Raw genomic sequence first — 12,592 nt, 5'->3', positions numbered from 1 at the left:
AAATGCCAAACCTCCTGTGGTCCAATTAGATGATGTAATTAATGGCCTGGGCTTTTGAGAAAACAACATCAGAATATCTGTATAAAACTATAATATTGGACTTATATTACCTTGTATCGAAACAGAAGGAAGTAACTTGAGACAATCGGTGAATTTCAGAAAGGCAGGGCTCCATCACGATTTATGCGAGCGTTTGGAACTTCATATTTATGTAGTGTATATACAGTTCTGCTATTGTAGACTAAGGCCGTGATTCATCAAAGCTTGTACACGAGAAAACTGGCCTAAGAAGCTTTGAAAAGTTGCAACGTAAAGCTGAGCAAAGATATAGTGACTTTTGGCATTTTCAAGCCATTTTTGCCCAGCTCCAACAAAGTTGGCGCAGCTGGGGCGAGATTAGTGCTTGTTGACGCCAACTCGTCAAATTTATGGCAAGTGGTGGCCTTCTTTATGCCACAAATCACTCTCCAGCCTCGCCTGATTCATTAAGATACGTGCGCCTCTTAACAAATCGGGTGTCTCAAACTCTACCCCAACCCCTCATCAAGGCCGGTGTGAAAAACTGGGTCAATATCCACGATTACTAAAAGCAATTAGGCCAGAATTCTGGAATAAACAGCTTTGAAAATTCACAATATTTTTGCTCAATGTGGAGTTAAGAAAAAAATTGCAACTTTTGGCATACTTGCACCGGTTTTGTCAAGCTCCTTCAAAATTGGCAGAGTACCGTGGCAGAACTGTGGAACAATGGGAGGATGACACCATTAGGCAACTCGTTTAATTAATGATTTTTGGTGTGCATTCTGCCAGAAATCATACCCCAGTCCCGGACTGGAGAAAGATTTGTGGCAAGGAGCGCACTACTTGTCAGACACGCCTGATTCGTTAAGAGGGCTGCACCTCTTAAAAATTATCTGTCAGCAGGTGTTTGCTGTATAATCTGAGGATAGAATGAGTTAGGGGTTAAAACACAAATTTCAAGGATGTGTTACGTCAGGCTGTGTGCTGTTATTTACTTACAATGAAGGTTTTATCACCTAGTGATTATCATTACCCTGACTACAACATCTACAGCAGCGTGTGCATGCCAAGGAGGGTGAATACTTTCACAAGCCACTGTGTGCGTTTTAGTTTCTGTAGCGGACCAAAATGTACCAAAACTGCATGTCATCAGGATGTGACTTTTTCAATAATGTTTTAGTAAAGCCAAGTAAAAGGAAGTTTCCAAAGTGAGGCAGTTTTATTTAAAACATAACCTATCAAAAGGAGACAAAAACTGCAGCTGAAAAAATGTAAATAAATAAAAAAAGTATGTAAAAAACATAATCAAAAACAATACAAGTTCCAAGTAAATGAATTTAGCTAATTGGTTCCAAAATGGTACTGAAAATTCACAACATCTTAGACGCCAATAATTCATCGTGGGAACGTAGCCTTAGAGTGTGTTGCCAATGTGGTTTTTTTTTCTACATTTTGTTTCCAGATTTTGGCAGGAAAAACATTGCGTACTTTGCGCACTTTTTTTATGCATTTTTCATTTGGGTTTTGATGCAGTTTTTTTTATACATTCAAATGAATGAGTAAAAAAAAACTCAGTTAAAGCGCTGAATGAATTTCTATACTGCTATGAAAATAAAAAGCTCAAAAGAAAGTAAGGGAAAAAATTACAGTCTGAATGAGAGTTTAGAATTCTTATTTATTTTGCTACTACTGTAAAATGAACCAACAAGAATGAGTGTGTAGGATAGCAGTCATTATATATTCAATGAAAAATGCCTATAAAGCAGCTTTTATAAGATAACATTAACCCCTTCACGACCCATGACGCCTACGTAGGCGTCATGAAAAGCAGTGCCCAAACGACCTATGACGCCTACGTAGGCGTCATGCTATAAATAGCCCCCCTGCGGGTCGGGTGACCGGGGTCACTGAAAGGTCACCCGACCCGCACACTAAGGACCCTTCAGAGTTAACACCTGGGGGTGTGGCTTAGCCCCCACGTGCCTACGATCGCTCTGATTGGCTGTTAAAAGTGAAACTGCCAATCAGAGCGATTGTAATATTTCACCAATGAAAATTGGTGAAATATTACAATCCAGCCATGGCCGATGCTGAAATAGCATCGGACATGGCTGGACACCGAGACCCGACCCCCCCACACCGACTGACGGCACTGATCGGCTGCCGCCACCGTCTGACGGCACCGATCGGCAGCCGCCGTCATGATCTGCCCCTCCGCCTTCCCTCCGCCCCCCCAGCCCTCCGATCACCCCTCCGATCACCCACTCTCACCCTCCTTTGTGCCTCCGACCTCCCGCTATCCGTCCCGGTGTCCTGCCGACCAGCGTCATGGGCGCCGCCATCTTGCAAGATGGCGGGCGCATGCGCAGTGCGCCGAATCGAATCTGCAACGCTGCAGATTCATTCATTTATTTTGATCACTATGATAAACTTTCATAGTGATCAAAATAAATAAAAAGTAAATCACCGCCCCCTTATCACCCCCATAGGTAGGGACAAATAATAAAATATTTTATTTTTTTTTTCCATTAGGGTTAGGTCCAGGCCTAGGGTTAGGGTTAGGGCCAGGGTTAGGGCTAGGGTTAGGGTTGGACTAAGGGTTAGGGTTGGACTAAGGGTTAGGGTTGGACTAAGGGTTAGGGTTGAACTTAGGGTTAGGGTTGAACTTAGGGTTAGGGTTGGAATTGGGGTTAGGGTTGGGTTGGGGTTGGGATTACGGTTAGGCTTGTGGTTAGGGTTAGAGTTGGGATTTCGTTAGGGGTGTGTTGGGATTAGGGTTAGGGGTGTGTTGGGGTTAGGGTTGGAGATAGAATTGAGGGGTTTCCACTGTTTAGGCACATCAGGGGCTCTCCAAACGCGACATGGAGCCACCATTTATTCCAGCCAATTTTGCGTTCAAAAAGTCAAACGGTGCTCCCTCCATTTCGAGCCCCGACGTGTGCCCAAACAGTGGTGTACCCCCACTTATGGGGTATCAGGGTACTCAGGAAAAATTGCACAACAACTTTGGGGGTCTAATTTCTCCTGTTACCCTTGGGAAAATAAAAAAATGGGGGCTAAAATAATTATTTTTGTGGAAAAAAAGGATTTTTTATTTTCACGGTTCTGCGTTATAAACTTCTGTGAAGCACTTGGGGGTTCAACGTGCTCACTACACATCTAGATAAGTTCCTTGGGGGGTCTAGTTTCCAAAATTGGGTCACTTGTGGGGGGTTTCCACTGTTTAGGTACATCAGGGGCTCTGCAAACGTAACATGACGCCCACAGACCATTCCATCAAGTCGGCATTTCAAATCGTCACTACTTCCATTCCGAGCCCCAACGTGTCCCCGAACAGTGGTCCCCCCCATATATGGGGTATCAACGTACTCAGGACAAACTGGACAACAACTTTTGGGGTCCAATTTATCCTGTTACCCTTGTGAAAATAAAAAATAGTGGGCTAAAAATCACTTTTTGAGGAAAAAAAAATATTTTTTTATTTTCACGGCTCTGCGTTATAAACTTCTGTGAAGCACTTGGGGGTTCAACGTGCTCACCACACATCTAGATAAGTTCCTTGGGGGGTCTAGTTTCCAAAATGGGGGCACTTGTGGGGGGTTTCCACTGTTTAGGTACATCAGGGGCTCTGCAAACGTAACATGACGCCCACAGACCATTCCATCAAGTCGGCATTTCAAAGCGTCACTACTTCCCTTCCGAGCCCCAACGTGTGCCCAAACAGTGGTCCCCCCCACTTATGGGGTACCAGCGTACTCAGGACACACTGGACAACAACTTTTGGGGTCCAATTTATCCTGTTACCCTTGTGAAAATAAAAAATAGTGGACTAAAAATAATTTTTTGAGGAAAAAAAATTTTTTTATTTTAACGGCTCTGCGTTATAAACTTCTGCGTAGCACCTGGGGGTTCAAAGTGCTCACTATGCATCTAGATAAGTTCCTTAGGGGGTCTAGTTTCCAAAATGGGGTCATTTGTGGGGGAGCTCCAAAGTTTACGCACACAGGGGCTCTGAAAACACAACATAGTGTCCGCTAACGATTGGAGCTAATTATCCATTCAAAAAGTCAAATGACGCTCCTTCCCTTCTGAGCCATGCCGTGGTTTTCCCCCACATATGGGGTACCAGTGTACTCAGGACAAACTGGACAACAACTTTTGGGGTCCAATTTATCCTGTTACCCTTGGGAAAATAAAAAATAGCGGGCTAAAAAATCATTTTTGAGGAAAAAAAATTATTTTTTTTATTTTCACTGCTCTGCGTTATAAACTTCTGTGAAGCACTTGGGGGTTCAAAGTGCTCACCACACATCTAGATAAGTTCCTTCGGGGGGTCTAGTTTCCAAAATGGGGTCACTTGTGGGGGAGCTCCAATGTTTAGGCACACAGGGGCTCTCCAAATGCGACATGGTGTCCGCTAACGATTGGAGCTAATTTTCCAATCAAAAAGTCACAAGGCGCTCCTTCCCTTCCGGGCCTTGCAGTGCGCCCAAACAGTGGTTTATGACCACATATGAGATATTGATGTACTCAGGAGAAATTGCCCAACAAATTTTCGGATCCATTTTATCCTGTTGCCCATGTGAAAATGAAAAAACTGATGCTAAAATAAAATTTTGGTTGGAAAAATTAAAATGTCCATTTTTTCATTCCATGTTGCTTTAGTTCCTGTGAAGCACCTGAAGGGTTAATAATCTTCTTGAATGTAGTTTTGAGTAGCTTGAGGGGTGCAGTTTTTAGAATGGTGACACTTTTGGGTATTTTCTGCCATTTAGACCCCTCAAAGTGACTTCAAATGTGAGGTGGTCCCTAAAAAAAATGGTTTTGTAAATTTTGTTGTAAAAATGAGAAATTGCTGGTCAACTTTTAACCCTTATAACTTCCTAACGAAAAAAAATGTTGTTTCCAAAATTGTGCTGATGTAAAGTAGACATGTGGGAAATGTTATTTATTAACTATTTTGTGTCACATAACTCTCTGGTTTAACAGAATAAAAATTCAAAATTTGAAAATTGCAAAAATTATCGACCTAAATTTACCACTATCATGAAGCCCAATATGTCACGAAAAAACAATCTCGGAATCGCTAGGATGCGTTGAAGCGTTCCTGAGTTATTACCTCATAAAGGGACACTTGTCAGAATTGCAAAAAATGGCCAGGTTATTAAGGTCAAAATAGGCTGGGTCATGAAGGGGTTAAAAGGACAGGTAAAAAATGCCAAAATATACAGATACATGAAAAAAATGGCGGATAAGCCGACAAATAGCAAACAAAAAGATATATAGCAAAGGAATCACCTCACTTTCAGAAAATGAGGATGATATTGTCCAGATTTCACAAACTATCTGGTAAGGATTAGAGATGAGCGACTTTGCCTTTTTTAGGGTCGAGTCGGGTTTCATGAAACCCGACTTTCTCAAAAGTCGAGTCGAACGAAGTCGGCCGACTATAGGGAAAAGTCGTGAAACACGAAACCCAATGCAAGTCAATGGGGAGAAAAGTCGGCAGTGAGTGGAGGACTGTAAACACACCTGGCATGAATTTTAACCCCAGAGGCGGCAAAATCTCTCTCTCTCTTCTCTCTCTATCTTCTCCCACTCCCTCTCCCTCTCCCTCTCTCTCTCTCTCCCTCCCACTCCCACTCCAGCTACGCTCCCGCTACGCTACGCTTCTCTCATTGGCTGGAAAAAGTCACGTGCAAGCATTCGGCCAAACCCGACTTTGACGCTTGGGTCACCAACCGCATGGCCAACTTCACACTGTGGTCGGGTTTCGCTTCATGAAACCCGACTTTGGCGAAAGTCGGTGACTTTTGAATCTGACCAACCTGTTTCGCTCAACTCTAGTAAGGATATTTTTTTAATGTTGTAATCTGTTTTTTTTTTGTTGTTGCAGGACCAGAAGGGGCTTTATTCGAACATTCTGTGGAGACCCCTCTAGTCAGAGCAGAGTCCTCTAAACACCTCAGGTACCGATTTTAATAATACTGATTTTAGATTTTTCTATTTCTTCTTTTGGAGCTCCTATAGACATGATTGAAAAGATCTATGCATGCCTGGTGGTCTCCCCTCCTCTTCTCCCCATTCTAGAGATGGATCTAGGTCTCAGAGGTTGGGCAGGCAGCTAGCAAACTTTTATGACCTGACATATAGAGATGAACAAATTCATTCAAATGGAAACTGAATTTTCCATATTTTTTAATTTGTATTTTCCAGAATGCAATTCACTTCCAAGAAATTCAGCAAAATAGGGGCCAGCTGGTCACAATTTTGTTGAACTGAAGATAGAGACATTAAAGGGATACTAAAAGGTTAAAAAAAATTAATACTCACTTTATCGCTCACCTGTCCTGGAACCCCCGCAGCCCACCGTCCGTTCCTATACAGCTCTTCTTTTTGATACACGGCAGTGACTAAGTACTGTGTCTGAAACTCGTATGCTTTTTTTCTGTGATGGTGGAAGGACTTTTCCTACATGGATTTTAATATGTCACAATAAAAGTGTTTTGTTAAAGGATCCTTTTGCTGCAAGCTCGCTTTTTTCTGGATCTTGCAGTACTACAAGCCTCTGTGCAATTGGTATCCTTATCTTGCAGGTGAGCTGACCTTCCTTTTCTATCCAGTCTTCTTTCTGCTTTCATCCATCTTCTCCGGCCTGCTTTACTCCGTGCCAGTGCTTTTAGCCGACTAGGCCTATGACGTCATACCATGGGTCTGCTGAGGATCTTAGTAGGCCTCGGGCGACACACTTTGCAATTTCAGGACATCACAATGTGCCCCGCCATGGCACAGAATCGGGATATACAGTATCAGAGACCTAGTCTTGCTGGAAGTCTGAGCTCACAATAAAGCAGGCTGAAGAAGATGCGCTCAATGGGGGAAGGCAAAAAGAAGAGACGCAGACGACTGAACGGTGGACAAGTGGGCGGTGAGGTGAATATTTTTTACATCTTTTGTTAATTATGTTCAGGGGTCTACTGAGACATCCCAGAGTATAAAAAAGAACATTCAGTTAGCACTGAATAACTTTGATACAAGTTACATTTCTTTTGCTAAATTTGCCTGATTTATCGATTTCAAATCTTTGTAGATTCTTGAATAATATGTCCTGTGAATATGCCATGATTGTAAATGATTGGTATATCCCTTTAAGTAATGGCATATCCTAGCAATTCATCAATTACTGAGATAGAGAAACTCTTTTTATTAGAGCTGGGATCTAATATCAAATACTCCTCATGTCATAATTTCAGGACAGGACTTTTTCTGGAAAAAAAAACCCAGATCTTTTCTCTACTCCCAGAAATCCTATTTTATTTCCTCGTAAATAGGAAGTTCAGAGCACACTGACTACATTCTGGAGACAAGATATATTTTTTTAATGTCTTCTGCTATTCTAGGTGTTAGAAATAATTACCGTATTTTTCGGACTATAAGACGCACCAGACCATAAGACGCACCCCAAATTTTGGGGTGTAAATAGCAGAAAAAAAAGATTTTTATAAGATGGGGTCAGTCTTATTGTCCGAATTTAAGGTATTTTACCTGAGGGCTGGCGGTGGTACATCAGGGTCACAGGAGGCATGATCCCTTCCACAGGATAGGTCCGGTCCGGTGTCGGCGGTGCTGATGTTTGGTGTGGGCTGTTGGGAGTGCACCTTAGCAGAGTCCCTTCCTGCTAAGGTGGGCGACGCCACGGCCTGGTGTCCACCGGGGGTTGCGGCAGAGGTGCGGTGATGCTGAGGCGTGGTGGGCGGTACAGCGTGCACCTGAGCAGGGTCCCTTCCTCAGGTGAGGTGACGTAGCGACCCGTTTCCAAGGCAAGCAGCAGAGCCAGGTTAATCACGGGTTTCTTGGTGGCGGCATCATCTTCCTGAGGCCACGCGTGTGCATACTAAGTACTCTGCTTCCCAGGGCTTCAGAAAAAGGCAGCGCGTGCGCATATGGAGTTCACAGCAGCCATTTTCCTGAAGTCGAGATCTCAGTCTGCGAACTCGGCTTCAGGAAAATGGCCACTGCGATCTCAATCTGCGCTCACGCGGCCTCCCACAGCCATTTTCCTGGAGCCCCGGGAAGCAGAGAACTCAATCTGCGCATGCGTGGCCTCAGAAAGATGGCCGCAGCCACCAAGAAACCCATGATTCTACTGGCTGTGCTCTCCGTGGACACCCGCCTGCGGCGTCACCCCACCTGAGGAAGGGACGCTGCTCAGGTGCACGCCGCACCTATGCCGCTGCCACACCACACCACTGCCGCAACCCCCCGGTAAGCCTGTGTTCGCACTATAAGATGAACCCCCCTTTTTCCTCACAATTTTTTGGGGAAAAAGTGTGTATGATAGTCAGGAAAATACGGTATTATGCGAGTGGCATTACAGCATAATGGTGTAGTAGTAGCTGCATTTCAAAACTGGATTTTGGGGGAATGCCGCAATTTACTGTACAGATAGACGTCTTTTGTATCTTACTGCTTTATATATTGCCATGAATGTTTTGGATATGAAGCCCTCCTCTCTGGAAAGATTCTCTTGGGCAGAGCAGCAGAGCTGGACAATCTGCAACCCCAGGGCCACATCAGGACCTTTAGCTTTTCCAGTTTGCCGCCGATCCGCCGCCTGCCATCACCGCTATCTGCATCTTTGGGATGCCGACTGCGGTGAATACATTGGTAGAGGATGGGGACGCTGGCTCCCTCTTCCACCAATCAGCAAAGGTGTCACTTCATAGTGTCTGTGGTGCAGAGAGTCGGTGCACCGGAGACCGGAGCAGTGTGCCAGGTTAACAGGAGATAGGTGAGTATACTATATATAAAGAGGCTTTGTGGAGGCTAATACTGTTTACAGGGGGTTATGTGGAGGCTTACATTGTATCTAAGAGGCTATGTAACGGCTCACACTGTATATAGGGGGCTATATGAAGGCTCATACTGTATATAGGAGGCTATATGGGGTCTCATACTGCATATAGGAGGCTTTGTGGGGCTCATACTGTATTGGAGCTATTTGTGAGCTCATACTGTATATAGGAGCAATGTGGGAGCTCAAACTATATACAAGGGGCTATATGGGGTCTCATACTGCATGCAAGTGGCTATGTGGGGGCTCATACTGTATTTAAGAGGCTATGTGGGGTCCCATACTTCGTATAGGAGGGCTATGCGAGTGCTCAAATTGTATACAGGGGACTATGTGAGGTCTCATACTGTATTTAAGAGGATATGTGGGGGCTCACACTGCAACTGTGTATAGGGGTCTATTTGGGGGCTCATACCTAACATATGGGTCTATGTGGGCCTCATACTACATACAGTGGACTATCTGGTTCATACTGTATATAGAAGCTATATGGAGAATCATACTGTATACAGGAGGCTAAGTGAGGCTCATACTGTATATAGAAAGTCTATGTGGATGCTAATGCTGTATATAGGGGAACTGTGTCTAGGCTCATACAGTATAGAAAAATAAAGCTAGATTTAAACAAAATAAGCAAATACCCTGCAGTAACTAAATACAGTAAATAGCAACAGTGCATGAAAATTAAGGTTTTAATATTAGAGGATAGGACTGTCCAAAATAGGGTCACCTTGAAGTGGTGGGATGGCTTTTACTGTTTTTTTTTTTTAATCAAAATTATGTCAACAAAGTGCCATATATTATTTTCATGCACTATTGCTAGTTATTTATTTACTGCGAGGTATTTGCTTATTTTGTTTTTATCTTGGGTTTTGCCTGTTTAGTGGCCAGTGTGAACATTTACCTACAGTTGAAAAAATAAGTTTACATACACTATATAAAGAGACACGCATGTTTTTCTCAATATCTGACATGAAATCAGAATAAACCTTTCCCGTTTTGGGTCAGTTAGGATTACCATAATTATTTATGTTTCGCCAAATGCCAGAATAATAAGAGAGAGAGAATGTTTTAAGGCATTTTTATTACTTCCTGCAAAGTCAAAAGTTTGCATACACTAAGATTACTATGCTTTTAAACAATTCTGGACTGCCCATATGATGATGCCATGTGTTGGAAGCTTCTGATAGTTTTTTTTTTTTGCAATATCTGAGTTAATTAGAGACACACCTGTGGATGTATTTTAATGCACACCTGAAACACACTGCTTCTTTGTGTAGCATCATGGGAAAGCCTAAAGAAATCAGCCAAGATATCAGGAAGAGAATTGTGAACTTGCCCAAGTCTGGCTCATCCTTGGGTACAATTTCAAGATGCCTGAAGGTGCCTCGTTCATCTGTACAAACAATTGTACATCCAGTCATCATACCGCTCAGGAAAGAGATGGGTTCTGTGTCCCAGAGATGAATGTGCTTTAGTCAGACATGTGCATATCAACCCAAAGACAAAAGCAAAAGACCTTGTGAAGATGATGGCGGAAGCTGATAAGATTATCTCAATATCCACAGTGAAACGAGTACTGTATCAACATGGGCTAAAAGGCCACTCTGCCAGGATGAAGTCATTACTCCAAAAGAAACATAAGAAAGTCAAATTAATGTTTGCAAATGCACAAAGGAACAAAGACCTTAATTTTTGAAGACATGTCCTGTGGTCTGATGAAACTAAAATTTAACTTTTTACACATAATGACCATCGATAAGTTTGGAGGAAAAGGTGAGAAGCTTTGAAGCCTAAGGCTATGTGCACACGCTGCGGTTTTTACTGCGGTTCCGCTGCGTTTTTGGCCCTGCGGAACTGCAGCAGCTCCGCAGACATGGTACAGTACCATGTTACCCTATGGGTTTTAAAAACTCCTGTGCTCACGCTGAGGTTTTTTCCGCATGGTTTTGCTGCGGTTTATAAACCACAGCATGTCAATTGTTTCTGCGGATTCCACTGCGGTTTCACACCTTTAGCATAGTAGAGGTGTGAAACCACAAGGGAAAACCGCAGGCCAAACCGCAGGAAAACCGCAGGTCACTTTACCTGCGGTTTTACCTGTGGTTCCGCACGGAAAAACCCGCAGGTGAATACGCAGTGTGTGCACATAGCCTAAGAGCACCATCCCAACTGTGAAACACGGGGATGGCAGCATCATGTTGTGGGGATGTTTTTCTGCTGGAGGGACTCATGCACTTCACAAAATAGATGGCATCATGAGAAAAAAAGATTATGTGGGAATACTGATGCAAAATCTCAAGAAATCAGCCAGGAAGTTAAAGCTGGGTCTTCCAAATGCTTCACTCTGAGTTTCACACGTTGCTTGGCATACCTCACTGACATCATTCAAGGTCCACTAAGAAACAAATCAATCAGCGTGTTCCTTCGACTTCAATCATCTCTCCAAGCTTCTGTGGTCTCTACTGCTTGTATGTACTGCTCATCAGACCTGCGGATTAACCCATTATTTGCTGTAAGCATTATGAACTGCTATTTAGAGACTATTCACATGCTGTTATCATCTCTGCAATCTCTGGTGGCTTCTAGTGTGACCTACTCTGCAAGATTATTTTCTAGCCATTGCTCTGGTCCTTGTCACTATGCCATCAGTCCATGTGTTCATTCTGACCTTTGGCTTAGTGGATCCATCTCCCCAGATGAGCCTAAAGGGGGTTTTACACATAGCAAGATGGCTAAGGATCGCTAAAGCGTCACCGATTTTGCTACATGTGACATTTACCTCCGACCGGCCTGCTGGATATCGCTGATCGCGCGTGAACGTCCAGGGCCATTTTCTCCTCGTTGGCGTCCCGCTGGCGCTGACTAGCGACGCATGGACGCAGGCAGAAGTTGCTATCATCGCTGCCGTGTGACAGGGAGGAGCGACCGCCGAGCATCGCTGGATCGCTGCTGCATCGCTGGTGAGATCTGCCTGTGTGGCAGCTCACTAGCGACCATTTAGCGATGCACCAGCGATCCTGACCGGGTCGTATCGTTGTCGGGATCGCTGGTGCATCGCTAAATGTAATGAAACCCTAACGCTACATATGTGCTTGAGAAAGCACATCCGCGAAACGCGCGTTGTGGCGTTCAGTGGCATCACAGACAGAGGCTTACAGCAACATGGGTAGATCAATTGATGAATTACTGTTCCATTTGGTCTTTTTTTTGTGCTGGCATTTGCCTCTGACCTTGTGGAGTCCTTCCAAGATCATTTATTGTGTTGCAGCCTAAAATTTGGTCTGTTCCACTATATGTATGGACTTGATTCCCTATTTTTTCTATACCTCATACATGTCTCGTAGTACACACAGTTCAAAAACCAGGGGAAGAGTCTTGAGGAGATCATTTGCATATTCCCAGTGCCTTCGGGGATAAGTGAAGAGTCTCCGCGAGCTCAACGATCACTGGGTTTTGGCCGTTGCAGCTGAAAAGAGGAAATCGGAAAACCAGGGGAAGAGTCTTGAGGAGATCATTTGCATATTCCCAGTGCCTTCTGGGATAAGTGAAGAGTCTCCGCGAGCTCAACGATCACTGGGTTTTGGCCGTTGCAGCTGAAAAGAGGAAATCGGAAAACCAGGGGAAGAGTCTTGAGGAGATCATTTGCATATTCCCAGTGCCTTCTGGGATAAGTGAAGAGTCTCCGCGAGCTCAACGATCACTGGGTTTTGGCCG

The 12,592-nt window shown here is 43.9% G+C and overlaps 1 protein-coding gene across 4 annotated transcripts in view; it reads left to right on the top strand.

The window, feature by feature from the left end:
• The window catches only part of SGCG (sarcoglycan gamma), a 390,616-nt gene that overhangs the window by 352,532 nt on the left and 25,492 nt on the right, over positions 1 to 12,592 (top strand). For all 4 annotated transcript variants that reach the window (XM_073583030.1, XM_073583029.1, XM_073583032.1 and 1 more), the window contains exon 6: positions 5,918 to 5,990. In XM_073583030.1, coding sequence (XP_073439131.1) covers positions 5,918 to 5,990 — 73 coding nt within the window. The remainder of the gene's footprint in view (positions 1 to 5,917; positions 5,991 to 12,592) is intronic.

This window comes from Dendrobates tinctorius, unplaced genomic scaffold, assembly GCF_039654945.1.
Source record: "Dendrobates tinctorius isolate UK_male_01 unplaced genomic scaffold, ASM3965494v1 ptg000075l, whole genome shotgun sequence".
Taxonomy (NCBI): domain Eukaryota; kingdom Metazoa; phylum Chordata; class Amphibia; order Anura; family Dendrobatidae; genus Dendrobates; species Dendrobates tinctorius.
The sequence above is the reverse complement of the archived record's forward strand: the minus strand, read 5'-3'. Positions and strand labels throughout refer to the sequence as shown.